Source organism: Rana temporaria, chromosome 1, assembly GCF_905171775.1.
Source record: "Rana temporaria chromosome 1, aRanTem1.1, whole genome shotgun sequence".
Classification (NCBI taxonomy): Eukaryota; Metazoa; Chordata; class Amphibia; order Anura; family Ranidae; genus Rana; species Rana temporaria.
The window spans coordinates 542681958-542702770 of NC_053489.1; the positions used below are offsets into that span (position 1 = coordinate 542681958).

Consider the following 20813-nt stretch of genomic DNA (forward strand, 5'->3'; position numbering starts at 1 on the left):
AGATATCTCCACAAAACACGTAGAGCCCTAGCCTCATTTTACATCATACAATCATGCGATTCTGAGATTCAACAATATGAACGCTAGGAAATGTATTATTAATTATTACTATTATTAACACAATTATGTCTTTCATGAACTGGAACAATTGTATTACCATATATCAATGCATCTATTACCAATAGATTGTTTATGAATCATCAGGGATGGAGGCAGATGAACCTATCCACTCATTGCCTCATTTAAAGATCCAAAAACCCCTTCCTCTTCTTTTTTCTGTAATGATTCAAGGATGGAAGCACACCAGCAAATGGTTTCTATTTTGTTATTAATTACAACATTGCATTATGGCTCCTACTTGACACTGGACTACAAGGTTTACATTCTCTAATCCTTGATGTGCCTTCACTGTAGATGCCTGGAATCCCCGGGAGCTGCAACGTGCAGAGTGGCCCCTCCCTCCACCTCTCCCCTATAGGTCCGGGGAGGGAACCTGATGCACATCGACACCGTAATATGACGCCACAAGCCGATGTGCTGCTTTCAACCAGCGTCCAATATGAGGGGAGAGTTTGAGCGTCAATTGGCGAGTGACGCCATGCGTCCGGGCACTGGTGCCGCCTCCTCCCCCCCCACTTAAAATGCAGCGTGGCGTTGGCGGCATACCGTGGCTGCCTTTGGCCATTAAGACTACACGTGGGTGGAGCGCATAATTTCCCTCACCCTTCAGACCTCAGCACATCGGCCCTCACAAATTAATTTTGAGACTAATACACCCCCTTCCCCCTTTTTTGGTATTGCGTTGCACACATTTATTCTTCATATCTTTTATCAAATCCCCACAATTACACTCACATTGATATGATATGTGAGATGTACTATTTAGTATGTCCACTTTTTCCCTATTATTTGACCACATCACATATTTCTTGGACAATAGCCTTCAATTGGCCCAAGGACATTTTATCACACAAACACACTCACCTAATGCTTATTTTACAGTAACTGCAACTGTCACATTCACTGCAACTGTCACACACTCTAATCATTATTTAATCACCAACAGGGGACTACACCATCACTGATGCTCCCTATGTCATGTCCTCTGGCCCTGGTGTGACCCCGGAACTGAATCATGATGTTATTATGTATAATCAATTTTCACTTTACTATTATTTACCGTATTTTTCGGACCATAAGACGCACTTTTTTCCTCCAAAAATTTGGAGGAAAATGTCCCTACGTCTTATGGAATGAATATACATTAGGCCACCGCCCCCTGCCGCTGCCATACGTCATGAGAAGTAAGTGAGGGGCACAGAAATAAGGTACATCTTCACATGTGAAAGTTACTACGAGGAGCCCCCTGGTGGAGAGCTGTTGAGAGTCATCTGTCTCATGCGCTTGCGATCTCCTAATCAGAGATCAATACAGCTGGTAAGAGGCAGTATTATCGAAGGTGGTGGCTTTCCTATCTTCACGTTCTTCTGGAAGTTGGGAGATTTTCTTCTACACCGAATTCTTGAGACGCTGCTGCTATTTTGCGGATTATGATGTTTTTTGGACTTTATAAATACACATGTCACTGGGTTGTTGTGTTTTTTACATTGCATTTTCATTTTATTATGTTTGCATATATTAACAAATTTGAATTCAGCCATTGGTTTCCACTGATCTGGATTGCTAAAATCTGGGCTTAATTAGTATTGACACTCATCACTTGGGTTACTGTATTAATTTATATTATTCAATTTTCTCTATTAGAAAGGGATCTTTATATAGTCACTTGTTACAGCTTTTTCGTATCCATTAATGGATAGAGGAGGTAAGTCCATTGAGAGGTAGTGCCAAGGTTCTCTAGGAATGAGTATCGGGAGATAAGGGCCTGAAGTGAAGGTGCATTGGTAGTGGATGGGTAGGGCACCAATTATGCAAGCTCTTGTGTTGTCCTCTACATCCTTACTGATATTTGGCCACCAGCACAGATGGGAAAGAAACGTGATAGTTCTGTGGACATAGGGATTTCCAGAAAGCTTGGGGTTGTGGGCCAAATGTAGGGGCTTAGGGCCAGATTCACAGAGGAAATACGCCGGAGTATCTACTGATACTCCGGCGTATTTTCAAATTTGCCGCGTCGTATCTTTATTTGTAATTCACAAAAAAGATATGACGGCTTTTGGCTAAGATCCGACAGGCGTACGGCTTCATAAACCTTCGGATCCTAGGTGTAATTTTCCGGCGGCCGCTGGGTGGAGTTTGCGTCGTTTTCCAGCGTCGGGTATGCAAATTAGCTGATTACAGCGATCCACGAAGATACGCGCGTTCGTCGCAATCTCTTGCGTCGCCGCTAGTCGGTTTTTCCCATCGCAAACTTAGGCCTGCTTTTTCATGGCTTACATTTAGAACAGCCATGTTAAAGTATGGCCGTCGTTCCCGCGTCGAATTTCAATTTTTTTTTTTTTGCGTAAGACGTCCGGGAATACGAAACGACGTAACGCACGCCGCCGTTCAAAAAATACGTCGGGGCGCCGTAATTTCGCGCAAAGCACGTTGGGAAATTTTCACACGGAGCATGCGCAGAACGTTCGGCGTGGGAACGCGCCTAATTTAAATGGTACACGCCCCATTTGAATTAGGCGGGCTTGCGCCAGACAGCTTTACGCTACGCCGCTGCAAGTTTACACGTAAGTGCTTTGTGAATCAAGCACTAACGACGAAAACTTGCGGCGGCGTAATGTAAAGGGGATACGTTACGCCGCCGTAAATATTCGTGAATCTGGCCCTTAGTTCTTAGCTCCAGAGTCTTGCCTGGAGAAATAGTGGATTCCTGGATGGAGGTTAGCGCTAGGGTGCAAATGGTGTAATAAGGAATTCTGGCTTAGCTGCAATCTTGGGAGTCAAATGAGCTTGAGAGGGCATCCACTTTGGAAATTGACAGTCCAGGTCTTGAAAAATATTACAAACTCAAACTTAGATAAGAACAAGGACCATTGAGTTTGCTTGGGTTTGCCTGGGATTTAGGCAACTGGAGTTTTTTTAGGTTCTGTGTAAGTGGTAATTTGTTGAGGCAATCCTTCTAGGAGATATTGGCACTCCTCGAGTTCCAATTTTACAGCAAGCACGTCTAGATCTACAGTGGAATAAGTCTTCCCTGCTGGGAGGACCTTTTTAGACAAGAAGATGCATGGGGCTTTACTAGGTACTCATATTCGCCAAGCCTAGTATTAAATACAGTCTTCCATTGGTCTCTCTCGCTTTAATGCTAATCAAGTTGTTTACTTCTTATGAGTACTTGAACTGTACAGAGGCAATTGATAAGCTCTGTAAAAATGGGCAACCGGTATCACTTTTTGACAGTGAAGGCATTAAGCCCATGGTTATTAATACAGGAGCAACCTTTTTTGCAAAGAAGTCTCCCATCCTAGCAGTATAACAATATATGCCTTTTTAGAGATCCATGGGACACTAACAGGATATACCTAACCACTATAGGATGTACTGTAGAGCCCAGAATTAGGTCAATGGTGCAATTGTAGGGATGGTGCAATGATAGGTAATCTGTGTTTTGTTTAGGGAAGACATCTTGGAAATCCTTATAATGAGCTAAAAAGTTATGTTACCCCAGAGCTAGTCAAAGGCTTCTCTGGCATGACCTTTGCAGGACAAATGGAATGACAGGAATGACATACAGACAAGTAACTGGGAAGAGAACAAATCCAACACTGGAGAGGGCCAGGATGAGTGTAGAAATGGCTTGTGGCAGAATGAGGCAGGAGAGGGTCTAATGGTGCAGCAGTCCTCCTTGGTTCCACTTGTCGTGCATAGGGCAGCCCATTCACTTGAATAGACTGCGCTTTTTGCGTTTGTTGAGGAAAAGAAGCACAGGGACCAAATTTTGGCACTGAGCCAGGGGCGATTTTACACATTCATTTTACTGGGACCCTTGTGCATTTTGACATGTGACAATCGCAGTAAAATTGCACATCATTTGGGGTGCCGTTCAGGATGAATGGCACTCAAACACACATCGTGGTTGTTCCCACAATTTAAATTTGCTGACAGAATTGCACTGATTCTGCCCATGATTCCTAATCACCCCAGTGTGAACAGGGTTTAAGAACAACAACACCAACAAAATCACCATGCTCAGATTCCTCATGTTGCCTGTCAAATTTTCTAAATAATGAGCACACCATCTTCTAAAAGTGCAATATTTATAGTATAAACACAACATTATGGCAGAAAGATATATTCCTTCAGATGTATAAGCTTTCTTTTTCCTCTTGCAGGCCAACTGTGCTATATGCTGGGTGTTTGGTGTGCTCCTGCACCTTTAAGGAGGGGTGGCTCCCCTTCAGTCCACCTGCCCCTATCTATCCATTAAAATGCATGTGCCTCCATTGTGGGGACACTCATTGTTTAGTGTTAGGACCACAGATTACAGGGTGCCTTGGCGCGGCTCTGTGGCTCACGCATGTGTTTGCAAATGCGTGCGGACAAAACCCCTGTTTTTAACGCATACTGTTAGACAGGTTAATTGGTTGTTCTGCGAGCTGGTCGGTAAGTAGGCTTGGTTTTTCCCTGGGCATTCCCCAGGTTTTTTTGTTATCTGCTTCAGTCTTCCAATGCTACTTACTGCTATGGCCAGCTATAGATGGGGCGGTGGACATGTTTATGCCTCACCTGTGGTGCTTGTATTGGTCCAGCAACACACCAATACCTTTGCAGCCATTGTGCTATATGCTGGGTGTTTGGTGTGCTCCTGCACCTTTAAGGAGGGGTGGCTCCCCTTCAGTCCACCTGCCCCTATCTATCCATTAAAATGCATGTGCCTCCATTGTGGGAACACTCATTGTTTAGTGTTAGGACCACAGATTAAAGGGTGCCTTGGCGCGGCTCTGTGGCTCACGCATGCGTTTGCAAATGCGTGCGGACAAAACCCCTGTTTTTAACGCATACTGTTAGACAGGTTAATTGGTTGTTCTGCGAGCTGGTCGGTAAGTAGGCTTGGTTTTTTTGTCAACTGTGAATTATCCTGAGGAAGCAATAGCATCTATAGAAATTGTTAGGTATAACAAGAGCCTGAGGCCCCATACACACGACCGGTTTTCTCGGCAGAATTCAGCAAGAAACTCGATGGGAGACGTATTCTGCAGAGAAAACCGGTCGTGTGTACACTTTTCGCCGAGGAAACCGACGAGGATCTTGTTGGGCCAAAAAGAGAACATGTTCTCTTTTTCCTCGTTGGGCAATGGGAAAATTTGGCTCGCCGAGATCCTCGACAGCTTCACAAGGAACTCGACGAGCAAAACGATGAGACAGGAGCGCTCCTTCTGGTAAAACTAGCATTCGTAATAGAGATAGCACATTCGTCAGAAAATCTTTTTGTCTGCCCTCCCTTTGGGGAAAAGGTGGATTTGGGAAGTCTGTATGCCTGATTTTCACCCCCAGGGCTGGAACCCAGGCCTATATGGTATCACCCTCTGTTTCAGAAGGCAGGCCTAAGAACATATTTTGCTAGAGTCAGCACTTTAACAGAGTTACACTTTAACTTCTTGTTTTGGGGATGATGTGCACCAGTTCTATGTGTTGCTTTTAAATGGTGAAACCCCCAGAACCCAACAACTATTAGCCAAGAAACTGTAGGACGTTGAAGGTTCTAGATAATCCACCACCTTTGCCTTCCTGTCCTACTTACCAAGTTCAAGCAAAGTACTGAATATTGCTTCAAGGGCAGGTAAGTGTGACCTATCCTGGATGTGAGGATTGTTCTATGGGGTCCTCAGGACTGTTGATGTTATACTTTCACTTATTGGTGGCTCAATATCTAATTACCCAGGTTCTACTACAATGTGGAGATGTAAAGGCTTAAAGCTAAGAGATCATCTCACATGAGCCTCCACACCCTAAAATTTTTGTAAATATTTAATTATATCTTTTCATGTGACAACACTGAAGACATTACACTTTTCTACAATGTAAAGTAGTGTACAGCTTGTATAACAGTGTACATTTGTTGGTCCCTCAACATAACTCAACGCAGCCATTATTGTCTAAACCCCTGGCAACAAGTGAGTACACCACTAAGTGAAAATGTCCAAATTGGGCCCAAAGTGTCAATATTTTGTGGGCCACCATTATTTTCTCCCTTCTGCCTTAACCCTCTTGGGTATGGAGTTCACCATAGCTTTACAGGTTGCCACTGGAGTCCTCTTCCAATTCTCCATGATGACATCACAGAGCTAGTGGATGTTAGAGACCTTGCGCTCCTCCACCTTATATTTGAGGATGCCCCACAGATGCTCAATAGGGTTTAGGTCTGGAGACATGCTTGGCCAGTCCATCACCTTTACCCTCAGCTTCTTTAGCAAGGCAGTGGTCATCTTGGAGGTGTGTTTGGGGTCGTTATCATGTTGGATTACTGCCCTGCGACCTAGTCTCTGAAGGGAGGGGATCATGCTCTGCTTCAGTATGTCACAGTACATGTTGGCATTCATGGTTCCCTCAATGAACTGTAGCTACCCTGTGCCAGCAGCACTCATGCAGCCCATAGACCATGACACTCCCACCACCATGCTTGACTGTAGGCAAGACACACTTGTCTTTGTACTCTTCACCTGGTTGCTGCCACACACGCTTGACACCATCTGAACCAAATACGTTTATCTTGGTCTCATCAGACCACAGGACCTGGTTCCAGTAATCCATGTCCTTAGTCTTCTTGTCTTCAGCAAACTGTTTGCAGGCTTTCTTGTGCATCATCTTTAGAAGAGGCTTTCTTCTGGGACAACAGCCATGCATGGTCTAAGCACTGACAGGCTGACCCCCCACCCCTTCAACCTCTGCAGAAATGCTGGCAGCACCCACACGTCTTATTCCCATAGACAATCTCTGGATATGGCGCTGAGCATGTGCACTCAACTTCTTTGGTCGACCATGGCGAAGCCTGTTCTGAGTGGAACCTTGGCCACCGTGTTGCAGCTCTGTTTCAGGAGCTTGGCAAACTTCTTATAGCCTAGGCCATCTTTATGTGGCTCAACAATTCTTTTTTTTGCCATGAGGTGCCATGTTGAACTTCCAGTGACCAGTATGAGAGAGTGAGAGCGATAACACCAAATTTAACACATCTGCTCCCCATTTACACCTGAGACCTTGTAACACTAATGCATCACATGACACTGGGGAGGGAAAACGGCTAATTTTGCCCAATTTGGACATTTTCACTTAGGGGTGTACTCACTTTTGTTGCCAGCGGTTTAGACATTAATGGCTGTGTGTTGAGTTATTTTGAGGGGACAGCAAATGTATACTGTTGTACAAGCTGTACACTCACTACTTTACATTGTTGCAAAGTGTCATTTCCTCAGTGTTGTCACATGAAAACATATAATATAATATTTACAAAAATGTGAGGGGTGTACTTACTTTTGTGAGATACTGTATCAGTAATTAGAAAGCAATCCTGCCCCATGACAGTGCAAATTAATATCAGCTGCTTCAGTCTCAACTGATGGCCTATAAAAAGGTGTCTGATTACCAAGGTGTCACAGAAGAAACATCTCATGATGGGTAAAAGCAAAGAGCTCTCATAAGTCCTTTGAGGTGGTGTGAGGGGAGTACTCACTTTTGTGAGATACTGCATATACAGTATATATAGCACAGTTTTTTAATGTTTTATTTATTTACCATTAACTGAAGCATCCTCTGAAAGGAAGGGTCTTGTTGTTGTTCGAAGTTGATATGATTGTAATTGGTTTCCACACTGACTTAGCTGAAGTGTTGTATCCCAGATATGTCTAAACACCTGCTCAATCTCCTCACCGGTTTCCAAATGTATATCTGGAACACAATCTCCAAGGTAAAAAGAGAAAAGTCATTCTACCTCACATATAAAATATATCTCAATAGACAAAATACGTTAGGGAAAATGCATTGCAGATGTTACTAATAAATGCCCATACCATTGAAAATTAGACCTTTAAATGCAAACGGAAACATAGGCTAGCTGCTAAATACATGCATTTTTTTTTACCCAGGAATTGCTGCAGTACACTAGTTACCCTGGTCATTTTGTTAGTAATCTGGTGTTTCAGGAACCCATGATGATAGTGATGCAAGATAGCTATTCCAAAACACAATCACTCCTCCTCGATGTTACTCACAAATGGAGTAATCTGGAAGCCCCCTACCCATTCACCTAAAAAAAGTGTCAAAAATACAGAGGTTTTTAAAGTATTTCATTAGGGCAGCCCCACGGTGTCTTCTGATTTCTTCTCCCCTCTCCGGCTCTTCTTCCTCCTCCGCTGATGTCTTATGTCTCTGCCGGTTCTTCTGCACTCTCCGCTGATATGTTCTAGCCCTCTCCGGTTCTTCTCCATCTGTCTGCTGTCTTCTCGCTCTTTTGCCAGGTCTTCTCCTCTGTCTTCTCCCTCTGTTCTTTTTCCAATGTTGATTCGACGGGATCTCCCAGTGTAATGTTGGGTCCGCCATGTGCAATGACTTATATAGACATGGCCACCCGCCGACGTCATCCGGAGGCCCACCTCCTTATTATGTCATTGTCCCATCATGCCCTGGGTGGTGACGTCATAATGAGGCGGGGCCTCCGGATGATGTCAGCAGGTGACCCCGTAGTAGTGGCACAGTGGCACAGCACGCACCTAACATTAGAGCAGAAGATCGCGTTGAGTCAACATCAGAAGAAAAATAGAAGGAGAAGACCCAGCAAAAGAGCAAGAAGACAGCGGACAGAGGGGAAAGAACTGGAGAGGGCTAGAAGACATCAGTGTGGGGCAGAGAAGAACCAAAGAGGGGAGAAGAACTGGCAGAGGCAGAAGACATCAGCAGGGGAGGGAGAAGAGCCGTAGAGGGGAGAAGAAATCAGAAGAGACACCGGAGCTGCCTTAATAAAATACGTCTAAAACCCCAGACTCATTCACATAGAGTGGGGGGCTGGGATCTGGGGGCCACCTTTTCCAGACTCTGGTAGGTTACAGTCTCATGGAAAGGCTAGTTTTGACGCTTCTGTTGGTCAAGAGAGGAGCGATGGAGAAGGGGGCTGCCTCAGTGATGCATTTCAAAAAAATGTTAGTCCTCTGTGCCCAGGGCTGTCAGCTTCTTCATCCCATTGGCAGCGTCTGGATCATATGGTGGGAGATTATCTAGGGGTAAAAACAGACACGGAGAGCTTTCCAGTGGACGATCCACTGGCTTACTGGGTCATGAGAATAAACCACTGGCCAGAATTTGCCCAGTATGCAATTGAGCTGCTGGGCTGCCCTGCAAAAAAATTATTGTGCTTTCCGAACGGGTATTCAGTGCTGCTGGAGGTTTTGTGACAGATAAAAGAGCACGTCTTTCCACAGACTCCATTGACCGGCTGACATTTATCAAAATAAATCAGCCCTGGATTAGCAGCAGCTATCAAGCCCCTAATACCGATGTTGCCGAAAAAGTGTTTTCTGGATCTGGAATCTCTGCAAGACTGTCTACGTTTCCTAGCTTTGTGGGTGTTAATTTTATCTGGAAGAATTTTTTTGGTTTAGGTTTCATGGGCACAATTAACATCCAAGGACCAATTTTTCCAAATCTGTTTGACAGGTGCATATCATTAAAAATTTTGACAGCAAGGCCCAAAGCCCAATTTTTCCACACCTGCTATCCAAAGTCACCAGAATTTATCCCCAAAAATCTCTAATCTTGTGTCCAATGCACAAAATTGTGGCCTCATCATACAGACTGGCTCCCCAAGCCTTTGTTTATAAAATAAAGAAAGCTTGCATTGAAAATGTAATTTTATTGCCTTAATAAATGTCACTTTTGCTGTGGCACGTTCTTTACATGGTACAGATGCGCCACATTACAGGCAGAATAAGGGGACCTCCCAGGCACTATATTTAAAGGATTTTTTTCATTTTTATTGTTTCAATTTAAGCAGCAGTAAATCACTGCTCATTTAAAAATGATGGTTTTTACAAACCTTTTTTCATTCATACATGTCCAATAACTTACACCTAAGCCCTCAAAGTGGGCATTTTTAATTTTTCCAGTTTGGGTTTAATAGGCCAGTGTTCGGCCTATCTCTACGAGATACTACAAAAAGACATGACTCACAATCCAACACATTCTAAAGGTGTTCAATATTGTTGAGGTCTGAAAAAATGGCCCTCCCCAAACTGTTACCACAATGTTGGAAAAGCACAAAGGTCTACAAAGGGGGTTATTTACTAAAGGCAAATCCACTTTGCACTACAAGTGCACTGCAAGTGCACTTGGAAGTGCAGTCGCTGTAGATCTGAAGGGGACATGCAAGGAAAATAAAAAACAGCATTTTAGCTTGCACATGATTGGATGATAAAATCAGCAGAGCTTCCCCTCATTTCAGAGCTTCCCTTCTGAATCTACAGAGTCGGTCTACAGTGACTGCACTTTCAAGTGTACTTGTAGTGCACTTGTAGTTGAAAGTTGATTTGTCTTTAGTAAATCAACCCCAATGTCTTTGTACTGTATATGCAGTAGCAATAATAGGTACTATTATTTCACTAAAAGCACCTGAACTAAAAAATGTAAGAGGGTGTCAACATGCCTTCGGCCATTCAGTGTAGATAACTAAATACATACATAAAGAGCAGATTGTGTTCAATACATAGTAAAACACTTACCAGTGGACATCTCTTTTTCACAGTAATAGGCAATGTTTTTCAGCAGTAAATCATCACTGAGGTTGGATATATAAGTCCAGTTTATTGATTCAGCCAGTTTTTTACATTGAGTTCTTAGAAGGTTTAAGGCAAAAGCTTCACATCTTTTTAGCTAAAAAAAGTCCATACAGTCATAATTAAAGATACGTTTAACCACTTGCCTACCAGGCTAATTCAGTGTTGCCAATCTACCAGATTGAAATTTACTGACACAACACCCAAAATTTACTGGCACAGCCCAGTTTTTGCTGGCATTCCTAAAAGTTACAAAATTACAGTTTTAAGTGCAAATTCAAGTATTTAGGCTACAAACAAATACAATATGCAATTAGCAATATGATTTAAGATAGATAATAAGGCAAAAAACATATTTCTTATTTTATTTTCAATATAGTAATTAAGTAAGACAGGAGGGCAATAAATTAGAATGGGTGGCACACACACATAACATTTACTCTCACAGTGACACTGACAGAAGTGTGAAGCAGCACAGATGATGATGAGACCTCACTGACACAACACGTCCCCTCCTGAGTCACATTGACAGTCTCTTTCCAAGCCAAGTGGTCCCTCCAGTCCACTCCAGTCTAAACAGCGCTGACGGTCCCGGTCCCAGCCTGCCTTGATCCCATACCACAGACCCCCACACGAGGCTCTGGCCACTCTGCTTGACTCCATTGCACCATGACATCACACAACATGCTCAGGCACTGCCTCTGTCAGAGCCACCCAATTACACTGTAGCAGGCACCCAGATGGTCTCAGCCGGCTCCGGACCAAGCCGAGCATCACAGCTATATTTTTTACTGGAAACCTTTTACTTTTACTGGCATTTACTGGCAAGAGAAAATTGCCTGTTTTTTACCGGCTACCAGTAAAAATACTGACGGTTGGCAACCCTGGGCTTATTCTGACATTTTGCTCCTACATGTAAAAATCTTAATTTTTTTTGCTAGAAAATTACACAAACCCCCAAACATTATATTTTTTTTTTTTTTGCAGCAAGATGGCGGCCGTTGAAACTTTTTTTATCTTGCACGTATTTGTGCAGCAATTTTTCAAACGCAATTTATTTTGAAAAGAAAAACATAGTAAAGTTAGCCCAATTTTTTTTGCATAATGTGAAATCTGATGTTACGCCGAGTAAATAGATACCTAACATGTCACACTTCAAAATTTCACACACTCGTGGAATGGGCCAGACTTCGGTACCTAAAAATACCTATAGGCGACGCTTACATTTGTTTTACAGGTTACATGTTTTGAGTTACAGAGGAGGTCTAGTGCTAGAATTATTGTTACCTGTCACATGTGTGGTTTGAATGTCCTTTACATGTGGGTGAGACTGATGTATGCCTTTACTTCTGCAAAACAGTACAGGGGCACTTTAATTTTTTTTTTTTATTATTATTGTTAATTTTACTTTTATTTTTCTAGTTTGATACTTTCTATTTACATTTTTTTTTTTGGATCCCTTTTAATTATTAGGTTTTTAAAGTATTTTATTAGGGCAACTCCGCGATGTCTTCCGATTTCTTCTCCCCTCTCCGGCTCTTCTCCCTCCTCCGCTGATGTCTTATGTCTCTGCCGGTTCTTCTGCACTCTCCGCTGATATCTTCTAGCCCTCTCTGGTTCTTCTCCCTCTGTCCGCTGTCTTCTCGCTCTTTTGCCAGGTCTTCTCCTCTGTCTTCTCCCTCTGTTCTTTTTCCGATGTTGATTCGACGGGATCTCCCAGTGTAAAGTTGGGTCCGCCGTGTGCAATGACTTATATAGACATGGCCACCCGCCAATGTCATCCGGAGGCCCGCCTCCTTATGATGTCATTGTCCCATCATGCCCTGGGTGGTGACATCATAATGAGGTGGGGCCTTCGGATGACGTCAGCAGGTGACCCTGTCTCATGCCAATATAAGTAGTGGCACAGCACGCACCTAACATTAGAGCAGAAGATCGCGTTGAGTCAACATCAGAAGAAGAATAGAGGGAGAAGACAGTGGAGAAGACCCGGCAAAAGAGCGAGAAGACAGCGGACAGAGGGGAAAGAACCGGAGAGGGCTAGAAGACATCAGTGGGGGGCAGAGAAGAACCGAAGAGGGAAGAAGAACTGGCAGTGATTCACTATCCAAGGACCTCGGTTATGGAACGCTCTATCTGCAGACATTCGGTTGGAGGAAAATCATCGGGCCTTCAGAAAAAAACTTAAGACTCATCTATTCTAAAGCATGGCTGGACGACCACATTGGCTACATCGTCTTGAGGCGATTTAGTTTGCATTTATAGCGCTATATAAGTTACTCACTCACTCACTCACAAATAAATATCGGAAAAGCGTGGCGTGCATTTGTATTCAGCCCCCTTTCCTCTGATACCCCTAACTAAAATCTAGTGGAACCAATTGCCTTCAGAAGTCACCTAATTAGTAAATAGAGTCCACCTGTGTGTAATTTAATCTCATTATAATTACAGCTGTTCAGAGATTTGTTAGAGAACCTTAGTGAACAAACAGCATCATGAAGGCCAATGAATACACCAGACAGGTCAGGGATATATTGTGGAAAAGTTTAAAGCAGGGTTAGGTTATAAAAAAATATCCCAAGCTTTGAACATCTTACGGAGCACTGTTCAATCCATCATCCGAAAATGGAAAGAGTATGCCAGAACTGAAAACCGCTTTGTGTGGCGGAAAACTAACACTGCACATTACCCTGAGAACACAATCCCCATGAAACATGGTGGTGGCAGTATCCTGTTGTGGGGATGCTTTTCTTCAGCAGGAATAGGGAAGCTGTTCAGAGTTGATGGGATGATGGATGGAGCCAAATACAGGGCAATCTTTGAAGAAAACCTATTAGAGTATGAAAAAGTCTTGAGACTGGGGTAGAGGTTCACCTTCCAGCAGGACAAAGACCCTAAACATACAGCCAAAGCTACAATGTAATAGTTTAGATCAAAGTATATTTGTGTGTTAGAATGGCCCAGTCAAAGTCCAGACCTAAATCCAATTGAAAATCTGTGGCAAGCCTTGAAAATTGCTGTTCACTGACGCTCTTCATCCAATCTGACAGAGCTTGTGCTATTTTGCAAAGAAGAATGGGAAAAAAATCACCATCTAGATGTGCAAAGCTGGTAGAGACACCCCCAAAAAGACTTGCAGCTTAAATTGTAGTGAAAGGTGGTTCTACAAAGTATTGACTCAGGGGGGCTGAATACAAATGCACACATCTCTTTTCACATATTTATTGGTAAAAAATTCTGAAACCCATTTATCGTTTTCCTTCTACTTCACAATTATGTGCCACTTTGTGTTGGTATATCACATAAAATCCCAATAAAATACATTTATATTTTTGTTTGTAACATGACAAAATTTGGAAAATTTCAAGGGGTATGAATATTTTTTCAAGGCACTGTAGCTGCCTTATGGATAATGTCTGAACATGCTACAAGTGATGAATAGTCTCTTTGACTATATAAATGCATTACAAATTGTATAGCCTGAAAATTGGCTTAACCACTTCAGCCCCAGAAGAATTTCCCCCCTTAATGACCAGGCCATTTTTTGTGACACGACACTGCGTCGCTTTAACTGAAAATTGCATGGTCGTGTGACGGTGTACCCAAACAAAATTGATGTCCTTTTTTTACCACAAATAAAGCTTTCTTTTGGTGGTATTTGATCACCTCTGCGGTTTTTATTTTTTGCACTATAAACAAACAAAGAGCGACAATTTAAAAAAAAAAAATTTTTTTTTTTACTTTTTGCAATAATACATATGCAAAAAATAAATAAAGAAATAATAATTTATTCATCAGTTCAGGCCAATATTTATTCTTCTACATATTTTTGGTAAAAAAAATCCCAATAGACTTATATTGATTGGTTTGTGCAAAATTTAATGTGTCTACAAACTATGGGATAGATTTAGGGACTTTTATTTATTTTTATTGTTCTTTACTATTAATGGCGACGATCTGCGTTTTTTTTTTTGCATGACTGCGACAGTGCAGCGGACAATTATGACCCCAAATGACATTTATTACATTGATCAGTGCTATAAAAATGCACTGATCAATGTAACAATTACACTGGCCGGGAAGGGGTTAACACTAGGAGACGATCTAGAGGTTAACTATGTTCCCTGGGTGTGTTCTAAGTGTGGGGGACTGGGAACAGTAGATCTCTGTCATGTCCCGTCAAAATGGGAATTTGCCTTGTTTACAGGTTTGCAGGTTGGCTCCCCTGCGCAGATCCCCATTCTGTCTCTGTACTAGGTTGATCGAGGGTCGCCGGCGGACATCGAGTCAGCTACGGTGATTTGCGCAGGGGAGCCAACCTGCCACTGTATAACTTTTAGTATTTCAAAGTACCCTGGCCTCATTCCAGGCCTGTGGGCAGTATTTGATAGTCCTGGCACAGACAGTACAGGAATAACTATGTACGCTGAATATATATATATATATATATATATATATATATATATATGTACACAGTATATATAGCAAGGTCCTGAACCTCCGAAGGCCTAATGGTGACCTTCAGAGTCAGGGATAGCTGACATCTGTCTTTGTAGAGTGGGTTACAGGGCATGGTTGGTGTGATGCAAGATGGAGTGATGGGTGCCAGAGATTTATTGTCTCTTAACAGAACTGTGGGAGAGCGGGTTAGGGTCCGGACACCCTTAAGAAAATGCAATGACAATTGGCAGACTCCGAGACTTCTATAGGTAGACAGCTATACAGTGGAAGGTCTCCAACCGGATACCACTTCTGTATAGGCAGGACTGCTGTCTCCTATAGCAACAATCTTGTAACAGTCACTAACAGTATTGTACTTAACTATTGGTAACACAGAATAGTTCTGTTCACACTCTACTGTCTCTCACTGTAAATCTTCACTCTCTGAGCTCCCAGTCTCTCATTAGAATCTCAGACTCAATCGCCACTGGGTCCCTTGAGCTCTTCCACTTCCATAACTCAGTATCTTCCTTAACCCCTTAACGCCCGCCGCACGACTATTTACGTCCGCAGAATGGCACGGACAGGCAGAAGGACGTATATATACGTCCTTGCCTTCTAGCGTGTGGGGGGTACTGGCTCCAGCTCACTCACTGTGGTCTCCGGTAACAAGGTGTATGGTCCCTTAGTGGCGACAGATACCTCCAACCTCAACTGGTTCCTTGTCCGGCTGAACTTTTACTCTCGGTTGGACTCCAATCTTGCAGTCCCAACCCTGCACTGCTTTTCTTGCTTATGGATAGGCCCTCAGACAGCCTAGCTGCCATATGTCCCTGGGATAGGCTTCAGTATTCTGGCCTAACAGCCCAGGGCAGCATAACACACGTCCACCCAGACATCCATCTAGGTGGCACAGAACCCCGATCACCTGACTCCACCCAAATAAATAGGCTCTCCCAGTAGGCCAAGGGGCTTAAAGAAACCCCTGCCCATTGGCTGAGACACCCCATCCATTCATAACCTGACCTTGCTAAGCCCTTGTCTATCTAATGTCACCAGCATAATGCCACCTAGCAACAGAAAGGAGAAGGTGCAGCAAGTCCAGAACTAGAGAGGAATCAGTGGATCTACTAACAATTATTTAGGGCAACTACTGCCTTGCAAACTAAATTTATTATCAACCCTGCCTAAACATCAGGGTGCTACATCTATATATATTAATCACTATTCACAGAGTTGTCCCTATCATGCTGCCACAAACACAGTATATGCCTTGAATGGACAGAAAACATTTTTTTTTGCAAAAAAATCACAAAGTAAATGTCCCATTGCAGTCCAAAAATAATTAAAACACACAAAAAAAAATATAAAGATAATTATATATCTGTCTTGCAAAGTGTTATTGTGCTTAAAGTGCTCCAATATATGACTTCATAATGTGCTCCAATAGAAAGTGCTTTTGTACTGCTGTTCCTGCTTCACAGTGCTGCATGCATTGCTCTGTGCCTAGTGTCACTCACTAGATACTTTAGAATTTGTGCTTTTCAGCAACAAGGGCCCAGATTCACAAAGCACTTACGCCAACGTATAACAAGTTACGCCAACGTAAGTGCAAATGTGCGCCGTCGTATCTGTGCGCCAGACCCACAAACAGATATGCGCCTAAAACCAGTCTACACCCTGCCGACGTAGCTTGCTTACGCCGGCGTAGGGTGGGCGTACATTTAGGCTGGGAGCATGGTGCCGCTCCCATTGATTAGCCATTCAAACATGCAAATGAGGGAAATACGGCGATTCACGAACGTACGTGCACCCGACGTAGGCTACGCGAGGTGCGCGTAAATTGTACGTCCGGCGTAAAGTTATTCATCATAAAGGAGGCGCAACCCAGCAGCAGACATGCAAAGGTCTGCACCAGGGAACACAAGCTGGCGTATTTTACGTTGGACGTGTGTCTGGCTGGGCGTAGGTTATGTTCACGCCGTACGCAATGATCCGGCGTAGTTTAGGCAGTTGTTCCGACGTGGTTGTGAGCAGGCGCAGGGGGATGCGTCCACGTCACGGCGCATGCGCAGTTCGTGATACGTATCTGTCTGGCGCTCAGCACAACATTTGCATGGGGTCACGCCTCATTTGTATGGGTCACGCCCACTTCCACCTACGCCGGCGTACGCCTTCGAAACCCACGCCACGCTGGCGCAGCGTTGGGAGCACTGGCTTGCTGAATTCCATGCTTGCCTCTCTGCGATGCGTTGGCGTAGCGTACAGTGGTTATTCTACGGCGGCGTAATGTGCGCCCACACTCTGTGAATCTGGGCCAAAATCTCCCAGGCTTGTTGATATTCCTTGGTCTTTGAAGGACAGGACAGAGCAAGAACCGGATCTGTGTGTGTAAACACACAATTCCCGGTTATTTCAGTGGTGAGGAGACAGATCGTGTGTTCATACTAAGTATGAACAACGATCTGTCTCCTCCCCTGGCCAGTCCCCCCCCCCAGTTAGAACACACCGAGGGAACACAGTTAACCCCTTTATCGGCCCCTAGTGTTAACCCCTTCCCTGCCAGTGACATTTATACAGTAATCAGTGCATTATTATAGCCCTGATCGCTGTAAAATGTCATTGGACCCAAAAATGTCACAAAAGTGTCCGATTTGTCCGCCACAATATCATAGTCCCGATAAAAATCGCTGATCACCGCCATTACTAGTAAAAAAATAATGATAATAAAAATGCCATAAATCTATCCCCTTTTTTGTAGACGCTATAACTTTTGCGTAAACCAATCAATATACCATTATTGCATTTTTTTTTTACCAAAAATATGTAGACAAATACATATCGGCCTAAACAATTGTTTTTTTTTATTTATTTTTTTGGGATATTTATTATAGCAAAAAGTAAAAGATATTGTGGTTATTTACGAAAGGCAAATCCACTGCACTTGAAAGTGCACTGAAAATGCACTTGGAAGTGCAGTCGCTGTAAATGTGAGGGGTAGATCTCAAATGAGGGTAAACTCTGCTGATTTTATCATTCAATCATGTGCAAGCTAAAACGCTGTTTTTTATTTTCCTTGCATGTCCCCCTTGGATCTACAGCGACTGCACTTCCAAGTGCACATTCAGTGCACTTGTAGTGCAAAGTGGATTTGCCTTTAGTACATAACCCCCATTGTGTTTTTTTCAAAATCGCTCTTCATTATTAAAAACTGCAGATACCACCAAAATAAATCTCTATTTGAAGGAAAAAAAGGACCTAAATTTTGTTTGGGTACATCGCTGCACGGCCGCGCAATTGTCAGTTAAATCGACGCAGTGCCATATCGCAAAAATTGCCTGGTCAGGAAGGGGGTAAATTCTTCTGGGGCTAAAGTGGTTAAAGGTAAAAACATGCAGTAAAACCAGAAAATGTTCCACAGACCGGAAATTATGTCACTGTATAGTCCCGCCCAGTGCGTTTTGCTAGCCAATCAGTCTTCATTGGCCTGATTGGTTGGCGAAATGTATATATATATATATATATATATATATATATATACAGGGCTCAAAATTTCAAGTCCTGAGCTACTAGCCAGGCATACTCGCTTCCAGTTGCCCCGCCAAACCCCTACATGTCCCACCCCCTAATCCCACCCCTAGACACGCCCTCATAAATTATCTCATGAAATGACACTTAAATGTTTTATGCAGAATTAAGTTATAAAAATAAATATTAACAACAACTTTATCCGTGCCCAAAAATGCAGCCTGCCCATGTCTACCATTGTGGGGACACTATCTACAGCTAGTGTCCCCAGTGCAGCCACGTGTCCCCAGTGCAGCCACGTGTCCCCAGTGCAGTCAGTGTCCCCATATTGCAGCCAGTGTCCCCATATTGCAGCCAGCGTCCCCATATTGCAGCCTACCTGTGCTGGGTAAGAGAGAGGAGAGGAGCCGGAGCCGCCACCTGGTTGTTCAAAGCGCAGGGAACATAACAGCTTTCAATTCAATAGTTGTGTTCCCCGCCACGAGCCGTCATATACAGCCCCTCCCCCGTCCAATCCTGGGATGGGTGATCTGTCTATCAAAGTGTCCGGACAAGGGGGAGGGGCTGTATATGTTCCCCGCGCTTTGAACAACCAGACGGCGACAGCGACAGCAGCGGCGACTCTCCTCTCCTTGCTCGCCCCCCCTGCTCCCAGGCAGCCCACACTCGCCTGCCCTCAAAATTTACTCGCAAAATGCGAGCAGGCGAGTGTAAATTTTGAGGGCTGTATATATATGTTAGTACTTACCATATTTAAAATGAAGGCAGCTTCCATGTTCCAGTTAGCATTTATGAGCCTAGATTTTGCTCTTTGAGAAATAGGCAGAACAATCATTAAAGCCTCACTAAGACACATCATTCTACATAGGTCAGCCACTTCATCTATTGCCAAGAATCGAACATCACCCTGCAAAAATTATAAATACCAAACAATTAGTTTTGCAATAACTAAAATAAAATCTAATCTTTTCACTATTTATTTAAATTAATCAAATCCCCATGGCACTATACCATATCTGATCAGGTTTAAATTAGGATATAATAAATATGCATAAACATGTATCTCTCCACAATGAAGGTTTTGCCTTAGACTATAGCAATCAGATTGGAAAATCCAACCTAACAAATCCACAGGGTCATTCCCGTAGGACAGTCATGTCCAAAGTCCGGCCCGCAAGCCAATTGCTGCCCCTGTTCCACCTGGTTGTTTGGACATATATACCTTTTGTGGCCCCTGACGATCTCCCAGCGCCGGGGCTACTGAGATGTATATGCCTTGGAGGACAGGGAGGAGGCGGGACGAGCGCCATACACACACAGGAGAATTTCCTGTTTACGGGCAGCCTCTGTAATAGGAAGTACTGTCTCCAGCGCTGCCATTGGACGACTGTTCTGTCCATTAAACGAGGCAGGACTTTCTATTAAAGAGGCCACCGTGTAAACAGGAGATTCTCCTGTAGATAATCTTTGGCACTCGTGGGTGCATTCCTGGCAATGGTGTTGCATTCCTGGCAATGGTGCTGCATTCCTGGCAATGGTGCTGCATTCCTGGCAATGGTGCGGCATTCCTGGCAATGGTGCTGCATTCCTGGCAATAGGGGTGCATTCCTGGCAATGGTGAGTGCATTCCTGGCAATGGTGAGTGCATTCCTGGCAATCGTGGGTGCTTTCCTGGCAATGGTGAGTGCATTCCTGGCAATCGTAGGTGCTTTCCTGGCAATGGCGAGTGCATTCCTGGCAATGGTGCTGCATTCCTATAACTGTAGAAGTAGTGCTGCGCTGTGCTAAAGTGCAAATGTGCTCATGTGACAGGTACACTTGAAAGGCAATAAATGAATGGTCAAAATAGCAACAATAAAATATAAATAATCAGCTGCGACAGTATAAACAATGGACTGATAAAGTGTCCAAATACTGTAAAAAGTGTACCACAAAATAGATGTGAGAATAAACTCATAAAATCTTTAAAATGGCATCATCATGTGACATGTGCAACCATAAATAAATATATTCACAGTAAAATTCCATGAAATGAAATAAAAATGAATAATAAAAAAAAAAAAAACTAATTCCAAAAATACGCAGTGCAGATAATGTCCATAAGGTGCAAGCTGGATGGATGGCTGTGTG

The 20813-nt window shown here is 43.4% G+C and overlaps 1 protein-coding gene across 2 annotated transcripts in view; it reads right to left on the reverse strand.

The window, feature by feature from the left end:
* The window catches only part of LOC120920724 (probable ATP-dependent RNA helicase DDX60), a 294719-nt gene that overhangs the window by 217772 nt on the left and 56134 nt on the right, over positions 1–20813 (reverse strand). For both annotated transcript variants that reach the window (XM_040332971.1, XM_040332963.1), the window contains 3 exons: positions 19432–19590; positions 10662–10812; positions 7687–7851 (listed from right to left, as the gene is read on the reverse strand). In XM_040332971.1, the coding sequence (XP_040188905.1) occupies positions 7687–7851; positions 10662–10812; positions 19432–19590 (475 nt within the window). The remainder of the gene's footprint in view (positions 1–7686; positions 7852–10661; positions 10813–19431; positions 19591–20813) is intronic.